Source organism: Pipra filicauda, unplaced genomic scaffold (assembly GCF_003945595.2).
Source record: "Pipra filicauda isolate LSUMZ 115617 unplaced genomic scaffold, ASM394559v2 scaffold5_size6683894_pilon, whole genome shotgun sequence".
Taxonomy (NCBI): Eukaryota; Metazoa; Chordata; class Aves; order Passeriformes; family Pipridae; genus Pipra; species Pipra filicauda.
The window spans coordinates 597,623-615,385 of NW_024104754.1; the positions used below are offsets into that span (position 1 = coordinate 597,623).

The 17,763-nt window shown below is 41.8% G+C and overlaps 1 protein-coding gene across 2 annotated transcripts in view; it reads right to left on the minus strand.

The window, feature by feature from the left end:
* The window catches only part of STK39 (serine/threonine kinase 39), a 79,951-nt gene extending 70,592 nt beyond the window's left edge, over nucleotides 1-9,359 (minus strand). The window contains exon 1 of one of the 2 annotated variants that reach the window (XM_027733703.2): nucleotides 9,090-9,359. In XM_027733703.2, the coding sequence (XP_027589504.1) occupies nucleotides 9,090-9,120 (31 nt within the window). In that variant the 5' untranslated portion in view covers nucleotides 9,121-9,359. Of the gene's footprint in view, nucleotides 1-8,583; nucleotides 8,836-9,089 lie in introns of those variants that run through there. The other variant, XM_039387961.1, reaches the window with a different exon arrangement.
* Between the last annotated feature and the right edge of the window lie 8,404 nt (nucleotides 9,360-17,763).

Genomic DNA, 17,763 nt, shown 5'->3' on the forward strand with positions numbered 1-17,763 from the left:
ATATGAAGCGATGGAAGAGTTGGAGCAATTTAAATACTATCATATCATTAAATTTTCACTAGGTGATTCTAATCTAATTCTAATGAAGTTCCTATTATTAGCCTGAAGTGGCTCAGAGTCTGGAAGCACAAGACACTAACAGGAATAAATTATAAGTTTAAATTCAGTCCCTGTAATAATATGTCTTCAAAGTAGAGAAGTGAGAAGAAAAAAAAGCAACTTTATAATTGAATGGCCATGCTTCTGAATCTGAGTATGTTGCTTCTCAGAAGTCTAAAACAACAACTCAAGTTTATGATCTTGTTCATATTACTCCTACAAGACAGAAACCACAATCACACAAATCATACAAAACCAAACAAACATACAATATTTTTCTGGTCTGTTAAATTAACTATTTTTATACCACTACCCTGAAGCAGGTATACTTGGCACATAGACATTCAACATGGATCTTGACTTTCAAGACCTTTAAGTACACAATTCTTCTGAAAGCATGACTAGAAACACAAAAAAGCTTCAAATTTTCAGTCTGCTGCTAGTTCTAATTTCTCTGAGTGCACGAGCATAGCTCAACTTAAAAGTTTTGTAACATAACCATTACATCAGCCTTATAGGACATTCTCAAGTTTCATCTATATTTAACTTACAATCACAATACCTCAGAGGCATTTAGACATCCACAGGAATAATTAGGCTAATAAAATTATTCAGAAATTGTTATTTGTAAAGGCAAAGGATTAATGGAGACAGCTAATTTATCATACTGGAGTTTCACAAAGCTGTTGACTAAAGCCACATACCTAGTCAAATATTAGGTATTTGACAAAGGACTGAAAATATTAACTCCACCAACGCCACAAACTTATCACTTCAGCTAACAAATGGAGAATACTGTTCAAACTTTTCACTGAGCTTCTCTCACAAGGAAGCTGCAGGACTGTCACAAAGAGCAGCCCTGGAAAAACGTGGCAACAAACCTGGGAATTGTTCTGAGGGACTTCTAAAACTCACTGCCTTCATCAGAATTTTCAGCATCTCACCACTGCCATGTAAATTTTCTACAGAACAGTCACCCAGTCAACTGAAGCCTGCCTAAAACCCAGGAAGCATGCACACTTTTCCACACTTCCTTCTTTACTGCCGTTCCCCAACTATCTTGAAAGGTAACCAACTCTCAAAGTAACTCTGACTTGACAGCAGTTTCAGGAAAAATTAGGTTCCTCCCCCACTGTTGGGTACCACGATTGTTTCTCCCTGTATACTCTCATTGTTTTTTCTCATTAATACATTTTCTGCTTCAGGGCAGGGTTGTTTTTTTTCCCCATCTTTTCAGTCTAGTGCTCCTAGTCTCCTAGGCACATGTTAAATACCACAGCATGGTCTCCAGCCAGAAGCACTGTGCAGGAGGAAGCAGGTGGCCAACAGGGCTGCATAGCCACCACACAACCCTAGGGTCAGCAAGGGAGGCCAGCAGCCAAACCCCATCAAAGGCGGCAAGAAACAAACATTCAGCATGCACTGCTTGTTTCACTTACAGAGTTGATCCTACAACCACAGTGAATTTAGAACCGTGTTCTAGATCCTGTTCTAGAGACTGATAGATATATATGTATAGACTTTTTTTCTTCCTAGAAGAAAAAAATAAAAGTTTTAGAAAAAATTCTTGACAACGTCATAGCATACCAGCAATGCCTCACTATGCCACTGCTGGATGATAACGTTCTTTCACCCACAAGCTTCAACCATGCAACCCTTATGCACACCCAAAGACACTCAAACTTAGCGAGAAACAGTGAAATTTAGTAGAGCCATCAGGATTTCATCCTACTAGCAAGGCTGTGCTGCAAAAGGCAGAAAAAAGTAAAAATCCACTCACTCAGTACAGTTCATTCTCTATTTACACAGGGTAAACAGTATCAACACCTGTTAAGTATGATTCCTCATGGGGGACGGGAGAAACTCACTTTTAATTTTGGGCACCAGAAAATTTCCTAGCGACATTTATTTTCCAAGTTCTGCAAGCAGATTGCTCCTGTGAAGCCTCTGCTCAGCAGTATCGCAGTGACTTCAGCAAACCCAAGAAGCTAACAAGAGTAACCAACTTAATGTTTAAAGCCCATTCTTTAAAAACCAAGAACTGCTATTATTATGGGAAGAAAAAACAGCTTTTATCAACTGCTGCCTTACAGTTCTGAATTATTTTGGAGGGGGAGAAGGGGGAAGAGAGAGAGGACCAAAGGGGGCACATAGAAATGAAATATGACCTAGACAAGCAGCCTCTATATAAGCCACCCACATCTCCTTTGCATGGAGAGCTCACTGTTTTTTACTCTCAAGACAATCAGAACAGATGTGGTTTTGTTTCCAGTCAACAAAGAGAAGCTCCATTTGACAAACAGATTCTGGAAAAAAACAACTGGTCTTGGACCTAAGAGAAAGTGGTTATTTGCTGAAAGAAAAAAAAGTAAATCAGTTCTAAAGTTGTTTCAGAGCAAGCTACGACCCAACCTAAAATAGCTCTCCCAGGTCTGAACTTTGCCCCTGCTATTGAAAGACAACCCTGGTTACAAGAAGTGGTTCCACTTTGAAGATGCAAAGCCTTGCTGTTGTAACACTTAGCAAGAGTCAAAATTATGCAATCCCTTCAAATTCCCACATGCTCACCAGCAGAACTACTCCTCTTCTAGCACTCAAGCAACTCTTGTTGAGCCAAGACTTTCCCGGTCCTAGAGGTACTGGACCTTATCTGTAGGAAGAACTTGGATGGAGAGGAAGGAGAAAGCATGGGGACTGGAGGGAAGTACACAGATCCCAAGAGCAGGAAAGCATATTTTCTATACATTATCATTACATAGCACCAGTCAACTGTCTGATGTGTTGATACATGTTCCTTTACCCTTCCAGTTACAGTAACTTTAAAACAAGCTTTATATGGTGGTTACTTGCAATCAAGAGAAACCCAAAGAACGTTTTGCTGCCTTTTTTTCTCTATTTTCATGTACTATAATTAATCTTTCTGACAAGTCTGAAATCCAATTGCGTGAGTTAATTTTTTTTTTAAAGTCACTAAACTATGTAACAAAGTTTGATTATTGAATCACTTAAAGTCTAACTTCTTTGAAGCACTGAAAACGACAGCCTTGTCTCCAAGACATGTATTTCTAATGCAGAAAGTTGATTTCCATTTAAAAAAAAAAAGCCAAGATGGGGGTTCCTTCCCCAACACTATTACTATCGTGTGGAGACAAGGCAAATAATTAACTACAAGCTCTGCACAGCCTCATTAGCAGCACAGCACCGTGAGTTTTCTACAAGGTATTTTTAAATTGCACCATGACCACCTTTACCCTGGCAACTGAATTAAATGCCACTCCTTATTAGGATACTATACGGGGATCTAATATTTCCAGAGTTTAAACAAATGGTTATTAGCAAACAGAAAATCTTGACCAATTATTCCCCAAAATGTAAAATTTCATTTACAAAATTAAACCCTTCCTGTCAAGCTACAGTTGTATTAAGTTACGATTAATGTTATGAAGGCTGTATTTAATACGTGCATATACGATATGCTTGGGCTGCTATAGCAACTTTTAAGACTTATTGGTAAGGAATAGAATTTGCTTTGGAGCAGAATTAAGGCATATACACACTTCTTTTTACAAAAAATTTTAGTAAAAGACCTTAAGTAGCATTAAGTCTTACTTATCAAATTATGCAGCTTCTCATGCAAGAATTCCAGAGGTTTGGCAAGAGCAACTATCAGGTTTTACCATAGCTTTAGTTGCTCCAGTGTGGTATTTCACTAAGCACAGTTTGATTTAATTTACAGCATATACATAAAAACTACTGAAAGAAAGCTCTTCTATTGTTAAAAAAAAAATAAATCTGATTAAGCACAGGGATAAGAAATTTTGGAAAGTGAATGAGACACAAGCATCTGATTAACAGAACACCACAGACCTGTAACGTGACCTCTAACTATAGAGAGGCTTTTCAAAACAGCATACAGCATTACAAACATGAACATAGGTTCCTGAGAATCATAACCAGAGACCTCTCTACAGAGTCAACGATCTCTGATTACAAAAAATATAGGAGAGTCTATTCTCCATCAGACAAAGAGCCATTAGCAATGTATGCAGCAGGGGAGAAAGAAAAAGTAAATAACATACCATAGAAAGACCAACAAAGACCCCAGAGCCATTAACTGAGAGTGGTTCACAGGCTGCTTACAGTAAGAACCATAAAATCGGCAGAACAGTCTCAAATGGTAACTTGTTCTACTCAAAATCCCAACACATTTGACTTAGCAACACTGTGCCTTATGAGGCAACAAACCACAAGATATTTTTGAGCTCAAAGTTGGAAAGGCAAAACTAGACAAATGCACAAGTTCAACTAGGGTAACATTTTTAATGAGTTGCAGTCAATAGAGAAAATCCATCTCGTAAAAGTAACCCTTTATTTTCGATCTAATTCTGGTTGTTTCCTAGCCAAATTAATTTTCCAAGTTAGTTGCAGTATAAGAGAGAAAAATACAATTTTATAATGAAAACTAGCACCCAACCTAATCACAGGATAACCCACTGCTTTTCCATAATAGAATCGACCTTCCACAACTATCAATGCAAGATGACAAACATTAAATTACATCCAGCAGAGGAGCATCAAGTCCGAAGTCATTTTCCAAACACAAGTGAAAGCCGCTTGATCATATCAGTTTAAGAAAACCTTTTAAAACCAAAACAGAAATTAATAAAAAACCCACCCAAAATAAAACAAAAATCCCAACCAAGATTTAATGCTGCTTTGTCTCATCCAGGTGATGTAAGGCTCATTACAATGTGAAAAATACAGACAATTTTAATACTATTCAATTTCTTATGTTAATTATGATTTAAATGTTTGTTTTGTGAAGATTTATATTGCTTCTGTGGAAAAAAACTCTCATATGTACACGACATAAATCCAGAGAAATCTATTTCAGTTATTTTATTCTGAATATTTGGTTATAAACCCAAACTGCATAAGAACACCTCTCAAAGTATTGCTTTTATTAGCTGCTTTTTTTTAATCCAAGTTATATTCATCTTAAAAAAAAAAAAATTCCACTGTGCATTTTAACTTAATGCATTAAAATCTTAGAAAGAGATCTCCCAGGTCCTCACTAAATTAAATCTGGCTCTACCTTAATAGCAATTACAGTTCTTATCTCTGTAACTACTGCCGGAAGGTTGGTTGGATTCTCCTGTCCTAACAGTTAGGAATCCCCTTCTAACTTCCAAATGCGTCTGTTTACGGACAGCCTGTATCAATCTCAATTAATGTGAAAATTTCCTCTTACCTTTCCACTCTATATATTTACAGATAGCAATCAGAATGCTTTTTTCCTGCTCCAGAAAAGATTAGTATATAGGCATTAATAGGAAGAGCCTCTTCCTTGCATCAGACCTATCAATCACGCAGTCATGCAGCAAGTCAAACAGGGAATCTGATCCAACAGAAAACTGACCCAGCAGAAGAACTAGTTCGCTGTCAGATCAATGAGATTCTTTCAGCAGCTGCCCGTTAGAGCAGAATAAATGTATCATGAAACTGCACACCAAGAGTTTACAGAGAACTAGTTAGCCACCTCGAAAATAAAGCAAATAACATCTCATAAGAAGCCCTCCTTAAAGCTAGCATTTTCTCTTCAACAGGCCCTTGAATATCCCAGCCATCATGAAGGATACAACAGACAAAAAAGCTTTATCATTGGAAATCCGTATCACGTGGCCTTGGTTTTCAAAATAGCATGTGGCTAGACATGGATGAGCAATAAGAAAAGTTCACATTCTCACAGAGAAAAAGAACAGAACTTCTCTGACCTGCTAAATCAAAGGGATGGATGCCCATATGACTAACAATTACTTTCATTTTATAATCCCCACCAAAACTTTTTAATGCCCCCTAAAAAAGGCCATTCTGCACCTGTGCTTAGTTACCAGAGAATCTAAAGCCTGTTCTGTTCGGAAGCTTTGTGACAAACCATCATGGTGTATCACCGTGCACACCTTTCCTCCTGCAAAGCCCACAAAGGCGCTTCAATATATTGTTATTTTTCTCATTTGACTGGCAAAGGGCTGTTGTAACTGAACTCCTCCCTGAAGGCACTACCCAGCTCCTCAGGGAGAGGTATGAGTGCTTTCCAGAGGTGACTGGCTCTGTTTCAGCAAGTGGTAACTATTCATGTTCACCATGCACTCAACCCTGGCACAGCCCATACAAAGAGCTACCGGTGGACGACGGTAAGACTATGTCATTCCCTCCTCCATCAGATATAAAAGAGATGCTTTAAGAGTCCCTCACCAGGTTCATTAAAACGAACAGCATTCTCCAATAGCTCTAAAATTATGTCTGCACTTGGTCAAATGCATAGCATTTATAGGGGTGTTGGTTTGGGGTTATTTGGAGAAAGTGGGGTGGGGCATGTTTGGTTGGTTTTTTACTATTTTTGATGGTATTAATTCTGAATGTAATCTCATAACAAGTCTCCTGTAAATTAAGAGAACAAATACAAGGTGTTAATGAAAAAAGACGTATTTGACTAAGCATAAAATTTTAAGTCAACTGGTACAAAATAAATCTCCATGAGTTTGAAATAAAGTCATGTAAGCAACCTAAACTTAGTGAAAGTTAAGGCAGGCAAGTTCATTGTGTCCAAGAATCTGATTCAATATACCCTGACTTCAATTTCCTCCCTAGGCAGTCAGTTAAAAAAATTATATCAACATTTAATAGCACCCTTAAGGTAACTAGCAATAAAGTTTATCTACAGATTTAGCATCCACCTGTTTAATGGGTGTATTCTTACATATAAACATTTAGAAATACATTTTACATATCAAAAGATACAAGCTTTTTAAGTGGAAAGAAGGAAAGGAGTTTCCAAAGGAAACTCTCACAGAGGCATTCTACAGGTATTGCAACAGAAAAACAACTACTATTTAAATAACTCATATGGCTCATGTTATACCCTAGACAAGGACTAATCCAATACCTTTGAGGTCTTTTTTACCTTAGAAGAGGGATTTACTCCTCAGCAAAGATACATCTTTATGCTAGTAGAACTGCTTCCACTTGGCTAACTGATCCATTCCCCAGAGTGAGAAAGACAAAGTCCAGTAAACCCATACCCCGGGGGGGCCTCCACAGGCAGCACCTGTTCAACACAGCACCAGACTGGTCCAAGTCAGGCACCTCCAGGGACCTGAACATCTGAACCTTCATCCCTCCTTAGTCCCTATTCACAGCCTAGGAAATGCAAACAGAACCACAAAAGCACCACCTGGGTCAACAGAAAGCCATCTCATTCTAAGGAAGAAGTACTTTCCTCAACTATTTTGTTTCTGCCAGTGGAAAATAAAATGCTTAATGACAAAGCTGAGCACACACAACTTCCAACCCAGATCAATAACATGTAGTTCTGTTTGTCATCACCCTGGTAAGAGTTAGCAATTGGTGTATAATACTGAAGATAATCAACAGCATCAGCAGGTAAGACTCCTGGACTTTTTTCACTTAAGTGGCCTCATTCCTAAGAAACAGCAGTCTTAGAGTTGGCCTTTGTCATCTGTAGTATTTGCTGGAAGTTTAAAATGTTGCATATAAATAAAACCAAGTTATCCCAAAGTAGTTCATTAGCAACAAGCAACATATAGGCCGAGAGATGAAAAACTTTCCATCACACATACTGTTAACGACAGTTACCCTTACACAAAGTAAAATTCAAAATAATCTAATCCAAATAAAGGGAATGGAGACTGAACACATCTGATCTGCGTTAGTTGGACACGTGAACGAAGCGCTGAAGCACACAACCAGAAAGTCCTCTTCCTATAGGTACATGGGAGGGGGGCAGCAGACAGGTTAAACCTCACACGGCAAACCGGGTCAGAAGCAGGTTGGCTGGGGTCAACGCGAAGTGTAATCCCCCCGCTGGCCTTACGTGCCATCGCCGGGGACGGGGCCGAGGGACACAAGGAGATGGGAGCGAGATTAAACAGTGAGGGAGAAGAGGATACATATATATGGATTAAGAGAAAGTCATCACGTGAGTAGCAGATCTATGGGTGAGATTTACCTCCCCCATGAAAGCATCGGAAAAATGCAGAGTAATCTAAGCGGATGCACGCACATGTGCGCATCCACGGCAAGCACACACGCAGGCACACAAAGCACAGAGAGCGCATCCGCGGAGTTGCCGGGGTCCCAGTGCGACCAGCAGGTCAGGGCTCTAGCGGCGGGTGCCGCTGCACCGCGGGGCAGCACCGGCACTACCACCGAGCCGCACCGGGCGGGGCGCGGCGCGTTCTAGAAGGAGCCGCCGCCCCCCGGGGCCGCCCGCCCGCTGCCGGGCGGATAAAGTTTGCAGCAGCAGCAGCCGGCGCCGCCGCTGCAGTGCCGGGCGCGTCCACCGCAGTGAGCGAGCCCAGCCTGCGGGAGAGCGAGCGCCGGTAGGCCCGGGGCCGGCCGGCCGCCACGGCATCCCTGCCTGCCTTCCCCGCCTCCGCCCCGCCGCGCCCCCGCTCCACTGACCGATCACCTCCTGCAGCTCGTAGGCGTCCCTGCAGATGGGCCAGCCGGCGGCCGGGGCGGCGGGAGCGGCCGCCGGCTGGGGCTGCTGGACGTGGACCGGCGACTCGCCCTGCTCCGCCATGATGCTGCCGGAGCGCCCAGGCACCCGGCGACCTTCTCCAAACTTCCCCTCCAGCAACACCTTTCGGCCGCGCTCTGCCTGCCGCCCGCCCTGCCCGCGCAGCCGGCCGCCCGCCCGGCGGAGGGAGGAGGCAGGGCACCGAGGGGGAGGAGGCAGAGGCGGGCGCCGCCGCCGGCCCCGGCCGCTCGCCCCGCGCCGCTGCGGGGAGACGGAGCCCCAGCCCGGTGCCTGGGCCCGGCGGTGCCGGTGCGGTGCCGGCAGGGCGCGGCCCTGCCCCCGGACGCGCCTCGCCCGCGGCAGAAGCGGAGCCGCTCCGGCAGAGGCGCCCCCCCAGGAGCGGCCACGGGCCCCCCGGGATCGCCGCCTTCCCCCCGCGCCTCCTTACCTGTCCGCCTGCTGGCGGCATCCCTGCCCATCGTCCTTCCCCGCTCATCCCGCGGCTCCCTGGGATGCTCTCCGCGGCTGGAAGCACTGTGAAGTCCTGTGTAGGGCTGCGGGCTGAGCGTGTGCAGGCCACGGCCCTGCCGGCGGACTGCGGGATCCGCCAGGACCGAGCGCGGGGCCGGGAAGCTCTGCAGGGAAGCCTCGTCCCGTGGCGGGGATGCTGCACCTGTTAGGCCGGTAACAGAAGCACACAGACTTCTCTGGAGCACAGCTCACAAGTGTCACTGCCGAGAGCGCTGCTGTCGCAAGATGACTTGTATTTAAAATTTGGGGACGTAAAGAAAGTGGTTAAATCACCGTATGACATGAGTGTCCCTTTCATGAGAGAGTAGCAGAACTGCACCATGTCATCTCAGTGCAGACACTGCCTCAGCTCATGCCACCGAGGACTGAGTACTTTTGAGAATGCTCCTCTTGGCTAACCAGAAACAAGTTATATAAATAAATAAGAATCATAATTAAACTTCTCTAATGCTTCCCATTATACAAGGTCAGGTTAAAAAAGCCTCTGTGTTAGATGAAACTCTGCTGTTAATACATTTTTTTTTCTATCCTTTTAGTTGTGTCAAGTGTTTGTGATATCAGCAGGATTTTACTTACTATGAAGTAACAGAAAATAGCTAGTAGTCTACAGTCTCACTCCTACTCTGAATGCTTTGTATTTTAAGATCTATGGAGATCTGGAAGAAATAGTGGTAGTAAAAGATTTCCATATATTTCACAATCTCACTTCCCACTACAGCATGAATTTAAGGTAGTTGGAACTAATACAGCATGTGAAGAGGAAAGCTTTCGAAGTCAGAACTGAGATTAAAAGAACTGAACCTCTTAAATTGTGAGGTAGTATGATGTAATGTGATTTAAATTCACACTAAGATACATGTAACAACACCTGTTGGATACTTTATTCAGTCCTAGTTCAGTTCGGGATAATCCTCTTCTACTAACTAAATTTTTTTAATGTGGCTTATTCAGCAAAGACTTTCAGTTAATTGAAGGTTATTCAAAAAAAGCAAGTTATTTTTCTTTTGTTGTGTTGCTGAGAAAGCTGAAGGAAGAAGTCATCCCAGCCACTTCTTAATGTTTCATCAGAAGGTGTATCGACAACTTGCAAATATGGAATCATCTGTGCACTGCACCGTTTTCTCACAAGCAACAAAGGCTTCTAGTAGTAGAAAAAAAAACCCACACATTTTTGTGCTAAACCAATGATTCCTCTCAATCTCATTTTTAAAAGCTAGGTGATTGAAATATTTTCCTATACTCAAATTAGAAATTATTTGCCACAAAACTAAAGGTCAGCAAGACTTGAAAGAGGAAATATTAAATTGTCATTCAGTATTTAGTTTAATGCCAAGACCTTTCTGCCAGCAATAGCATGGGGGGGGGAGGTAAGTTAGAGAGCAACAGCACAGGCCAAATCAATCAGCACAGAAAATGGGTTACTCACTATTGATGGAACACAGCCAATTTCTCCATCTGTACTCAGTTGTTGAGAATGGTGGCAGGGAGGGTAGGAGGTGGTTAGTTCCTGAGCCATGAATTTCTGTGATGCTGCTGCCATATGACTATTTAAACTTCTGGTTAACATCTGATACCATTAGAGTTATTTTTGTCCCTATTATTGTCCCAGTTTGTCGAAGTAAGCACTACAGCTTTGGGAATTTCTAGGTGCACCTGCACTCTGCAATTTGTCGAAATGAGCAGTTTTGACAGAAGAACCTTCCAGGATGGCAATTTTATAAACAGATAGGCCCGCGGGAAGTGTTCCGTGCATGCCGGGTACCACGCAGGAGAGGTCCGAGCGCCCCAGCGCCGGTGCGGGCCCCGAGCGGGGCCGGTGCGTGGGGCCGCCCGCCCCCTGCTGCAGGCGGCGGGGAAGGACCCGCAGCGCCGCACTCGGCCGCGCCCGCTACGCGCTGCTCCCGCAAGGCTTTCCGGACACCGGGAAAAATAGCAACCCGCCGATTTTGGAGATCCCAGAGGAATGGATAGAAATCACGTAAAAATCACTGTTCTTCGAATTGATGACAGCTCAGAATGGTCCCCTCTGAACGTGGTTTGGCATTTTTGAGCTTGAAGACATAGGACTCCATGAGATTGTCTGGGTCACTGAGTCCACTTTGGAATCAACCTTTTGGTGACTGAATAAAAGCTTTACATAGCCAGGCTACAATCAAAACTGGCAATATTTAAAATCATGTAGGCCACCATGGGAGAAGAGTTAAGCCATGCTCAGACCTTTCAAAAATTCCCAGCAGATGGGGAAAAAAAGTGTTTAGAGCAAAATAACTCAGACTCCGTTTTAGTTTTGGAGGACTTAGGCAAGAATAACATGATTTTATAAGCAATGGTACATACGCCAGTAGCATAGACAAGGGACAACCAAACTCCATTTTTTTCTGAATAGAAAGGCAGCAGATAAAACCTAAACAGCAGTATATCCTAGCGTAGACTAAATCAGAGAAAGAAGGAACTATTCTCTCTACCATCACTTCAACCTCAGAGAAATGAGTGAACTAAAACCATGCTCTCCCCCCAAAAATAGTCTAAGATTTCATTTATGACCATCACATACTGTAGCACAGCTCTCTCCGATTATGTAGGTAAGATCCAAAAGCCTCTAATTTGGTAGCAGCGAGGGACAGCTGTCTTTAAACAACATCATGAGATATGAAGGCTGACACAACAGCAGCTGGTGCTGATGGGAGCAGGCTAAATGCTTTCAACCTCCCTTTCTCCTCTGGTGAAAGCATAGTTAAATAGGTAACATGCCCATTATTGTCACTAGGATGCTTGCTTTCGCCAAAGCTTGCAGTTTAGGTTAGTTTCTGCTCACAAAGAATACATGAGTATCTTCTTGGCAATTCACATTACAAAAAGCATCTTACTTGATAGAGAATCACAGAAATGTTAGGGTTGGAAGGTACCTCTGAAGATCATTCAGTCCAATCCCACACCTGCCAAGGCAGGACCACCTAGAGCAGATGACACAGGAACACGTCCAGGTGAATTTTGAATATCTCCAGAGAAGGAGACTCACAACCTCCCCCTGCAGCCTGTTCCAGTGCTCTGCCACCCTCAATGTAAAGTTCTTCCTCCTGGTGAGATGGAAACAATGGAGCATTTACACTGGAAAACCTTGTGAAGCATTTTTCAGTTAACTTGCTCTTGTTACCAAACCAGCCAAAACTTTAAAATCACCAGCTAAAAATCTCTTGCTAATTCCAGCAGCATGAGCACCAGTGGCTCATTACCTAAATAATGATGGCACACCAATGATTATACATTTCAAACATTCAGAATTCAGAATTTTGCATACATTTAGAATATTTACATGCTAGCCATTCATGTGTTGGCAACAGTAGCCTTTTTACAACAAATGCCTCTTGGAACCTGCAGAAATCACTATTTCCAGTATGATTACTTGAATGAATTTAGGATATGGTCACCATGAAAATGACAATAAACTAAAGATTACTGTTGGTTTTGCACTCCAGTTCATTATCATTAAGATGATGTGGAGGTGTCTGGCTTACTGAGGCTTTTAGCAGGAATGAACTCTCTGTAGTTGTGAATGAATAAAACTCAAACATATAAAAGAGTTGATCTAGGAACTTCTACAGCTTTCATCACTGTAGGATATGAACACCTCATGCATATTAATAAATTAATCTTCTCATACAAAAAGACTAGGGAATATAATTATCTCGATTTCACAAGTGGAAACAGAGAAAGCTTAAGGGATTTGCTAAAGGTCATAAAAGAAGTGCGTAGCAAAACTGGGAGTGCAACACATATTTTCTTAGGATGGGATTTCACACAGCCTCACAGCAAGATCAGGAATCTAATGTGGTTGACAGCTGCTTAATTCCTGGTTGGGTTCATCTGAAAACACTGACTAGTCACTGGGCAGCCAAACAAGTGATAGACAGGCTAAACAAGGGAGACATGAGAAAACTGTGACCAATACTGGAGAATGGGATGTGCCACCGTTTAAACAGGAGCACAGTTAGATGTCATGGACATTTGTTAGATGGTCATGGAATGACACTAAGTCCAAAACAAATACCTTAATTATAAAAGGCTATTTATCATTTGAGTCAATGACCCTAGCCTTTGTTCATTTTCTTTTTATAGGATTAGGGAAGAAACAGTTCACAATTTATTGGAAAACTACAAAGTTCAATTCAGCAATGTTTAGAAAGTGCTTGAGTTCTTGGGATTAAAACACTTTTAAATGTTTTCCTTTTAGTTTGGGGGGTATAAATTGAAATAATTTTGTAATCTAAATGCCATAAGTGAGCTTGTATATGAAACCCAATCATTAAAAAAAATTGTGATTACATTTTGAATTTCCTTTTTCTTTTTCTGATGGAAAACCTAGGGTCTGATGGGCAGTGCTTCCTGGGAGACCAAAATGGCAGTTAAAACCAAAATAAACCTTGCTCATATTTTATGCTTTCTCTCCAACATTATGATTTATAAACAAGACATTAAACTGTCCAGTGCTGCTGGCTAAATTTCTCCTGAAGTAATTCAACAAGATTCTGAGTCCAACTTGAGCATTATAAAAAGCTCGGGCTCCTATCTCTCAGGGCAGCTTGCTCAGCTTTGACAGGACTGGCAGAGCTCCTCAGTCTAGGTCATCTGTGAGGAAGAAGACTGTTTAATGAAGACCTTCTGCTTGAGCAAGCCATGTCAGGAAGCACCAAGGACTGGGCTACCTGGAGGGCAGGTGAGATGGGAGCAACAAGTGCCAGTGAGGCAGCAGGGCCAGTGTCCACACCGAGCAGGGGGCATCCTGGCAGGACCCCAGACAGGCAGGGGGGCAGGCCCAGGGATGGCAGCCAGAGTTGGTGACAGTTCAGTGACTGTCAGGTGAGTCTAGGGACAGGGCAGGTCCAAGCTGCAGATAGGAAGCTCAGTCAGCAAGGCAAGGTCAGGATCCTCAAGGTGCAAGTCTGGGCACTACTACAGTGTAGCAGGCTTAGGCAGGGACCCTAAGCCTAGCTACAGCATTGCTCAGGTAAGAATCACAGGCAAGGGTCTGAGCTTGAAAACAGCAGAGGACCCAGACAAGGCTTCTCATAGCTCTTTCTTTCAACTTGGCTGTTTTCACAGCACCCTGATCCAAGGTTACAGAACAGCATCATGTCTGAGCTGGCCTTGAGTACTGACGGTAAAACTCCTAGGAGTAGGGAAAGAGGTTGCAAATCCAGTCAGTGCACTCAGAGCCCTGGCAACATGGGCTTAGCATCAAGAATTCTCGAGTGTTTCCCTTGTTAGGAGCGCTTGCCATACCCACCGTTAATTTCCAGTGTCACGTGACAGATCAAAAATACTGTCAGCACAGCTTCAGATTTTAATTCAGAAAACTGCCTAGTGCTCTAATTCCCTCTACTCTAATAAAGTGCTGAAGCATGGCATGAAACTACCTGTTTGGAAAGTTCAGAAACTGCCATCAAACTGCCATCCTTTCCTATTTATCAATTAAAGCCTGTAACACTTCCTGGCACTAAGACAAGCTATGGAATAATGTCTGAAACAAAATAAGTAGCCTCCACTCTAGGACAATAAAAATACCACTTAAGGCACTAAAAATAGAACTCAAATCTAAAGAAAAATCTCTCTTCCTCAGAACAGTGAAGTGCTTTAAAATTCCTAAGCACTCTAATTCCTATCTGTGTCTCCTAGAATGTTCACAGTATTTAAAAAAAAAAATCATTTGTTGACTCAAATATTTAGATATTAGTCTTCTTTAAAAGACTTTTAGCAATTGCTTTGAGTCTTGCACCATTTGCATAATTCGGGAAAGAAGGCTTTAAATGCAGCGATATAAACAACATTATTTTCTAATGTACCCCGTATTGTTTTTATTGTTTCTTTAAAAATCTAATTTATCCATGAATGACAGAAACCTAAACTAATCAACACTGTGTTTTTAATAGACAAGAAACAGAAATTAAGCAGTTTAGGCACAACTTATTTTTATTTTTACTGCCATATCATTAAAATAAACAAAACACCCATAGCAGACATCATTATTCATGGGTAATGTACCCACAAAAGCCCTAAATTTAGTATATACAACTAGGTGTAATATGACAAGAAAGAACTTCTAATTTTGTTTCAATCATTACAAATAGTAGAATTAACTGTGCACAAATGTTGGCTACCCTAGTTTAAGCAGGTTTTGCTGCTATAGCCAGCAATGCATCCTCTGCAAAACAGTAATCAAAATCTGAGCTCTGACTCAGTATTCTGAGTAAAACTGCACATACTAAACTAGTTACGGCAGCGGAAACCACACTTTGACTAGTTCTGTTTGCTATGCTTAGGTAAGGGTGCTTACTGAACTGATATAAAAGCCTAATTTTGCCAATATACAGAAAAACATACTTGAAAATGGTGCCAGTAAAATGCAAATTATCTCTGTTGGTAAACAAGTCCTAGTGTAGGCACAGCTTTGTTTTACCCATGGTTACCCCACCAACACAAGGCACAGTGCTGGTATGAAAGTACTCACTGGTATGGGTCATCCCACTTACCCAGGGCATCAGCTGGAGCAGTGTAGTTCTAGGATGTGATCTTTGAGTGGCACCAGAGAGAGCTGTATGGGAAGAGGATGCTACAAGCCAGGGCAGCAGGGTAGGGCCCAGGGTGAATACTGCTGGGTAACAACCAAAAGGCAAGAATAGTATTTGATGGGAAGAATGGCGTATCTGGAGGCTCTGGGACAACTGAATATTTAGATGATGATCTCCAGAGGTCCCTTCCAACCCTAACAATTTTGTTATTCTGTGATCCACCAGTACAAAACACAACAGGAAGATACTTAAACAGAACTTTCATCTGAATCTGCAGTGTTAGTGGGAAAAAAACCCCAATGCAACAAACAAAAAACTCTTGGAGTATCACCTCACTTTCTACAATAACTAAAAATTCTTTAATACATCATGCCTCAGGCACTGTTTACTTAGAATAAGTTTACTACTAATTTTATTACAAAGACTTGAGCAATGTGCTACACATATATTTGAAATGTATGTGTGTGATGTCTTTTAACCAAAGGAAAGTGAAACTATAAGAGAGTATGCAACCTGTCGAAGCCTTGTGCCTTTATGAACTTACTCTAGTTTCCTGCAGTTGACTGGATTGTGGCTGGAAGTGTGAACAAAAACTTCATTCCCCGTCTTTCAATAGTCCAAAATCTTGGTTAGCTTGATGACATGCTGAGACAACTGAAGTTATCCACTCTAGGAAGAAATCTGGGACTGAGAACCAGCACAGCCCTGAGGGAGGAAAGGTGGCAGAGCTCTAAATCCAGGAAGACCTGGAGGTGACTCTAACAACAGTAGCACAAACAAGGGCAATACCTAATATACAGAAAACAAAGAAATGCCATGAAAGGATTTGCTTCCATGCATGAAGAAAAGTAAAAGGCAGGCAGATAAATAGTAATTAGATTTAAAAAAAAAACAAAAAGCAAACAAACAAAAAAACCCCACCAAAACCCAGAAAACTGACTTGAACAAAATGTGGACTGTGATTGTCAAAATACATCTGAAGGGCAGACACTGCAAAGTTAAAGCTAACAGCACAGGTTGGATTGGAGGTGCCCAGCTCCACTTAGCAATTCTGGAGCAAGAAACCAGCTGTATGTCAACTTTAAAAAAAAAAAAAAAAAAACAGCAATGCTGATCTTTAGGATAAAAATTTATTTAAAATTATAGACTATGAGTGTATTTTAAAAGCAACCAAGATATGAGACAACACAACTTCCGTGGAGACAAAAGAGTATTTCCTGATAACAAAAAAAAATGAAATAAATAAAAAGACATGAGTAAAATCTTTCATAGACCTGTTTGTGTTGATGGTAGCAATATACAATTTAATACTCTCAATTTGCTGGAACAGATATGCTAAAGGAGTATCTCAGCTAAGCAGCTGATTGACAAAGTCAGACTTGTTTAGCTACATAAATTCTCTAAGTTGCAGTTTATGTGGCACAAGTTTGGGCAGATCACAGTAAAGTTGGTCATCTTTATCCCTTAGTTTAGTAGACTGTTGGAAGTCCTTTGAAAGTAGTGCCATCCATATGGAAAAGGATTGTAATGAAACAGTATCAGATTCAGTTTCATTGATGCCATATCCTGTTATTTAATAGTGCAAAGTATAATTTGACAGTTCTAACAGTGAATCATTGTTGGTGACCTGCAGACATTTTTGATAGAAAACTCCCAACTATAATACTTGTAATGGAAGAAGCTGGAGGCAGAAGAAAAGATGAGAACAGGTATCAGAGATGACAGATAAGGTCATCTCCAGCCAGAGACAGTCAAAGGAACATATGGCACCTTACCCAGCCCCCAGAAAGGTGTGAGACCAAACACACACGAAATGAGATGCAAGAATGATGGCTTGCTGCAGAACTGAGGCAAGACCACCAAATCTCCTGATATAAAACAAGCAGAACAAATTAATTTTCTATACCAGTAGTGGCAGCAATATTTCATCTGGGAATCACCATCATTTTTAAGTTGTAAGCCATCTAAGTTGATGCCATTTATTACTTGGAAATTTTAAAAATATCTATATATTTTTAAATGTTG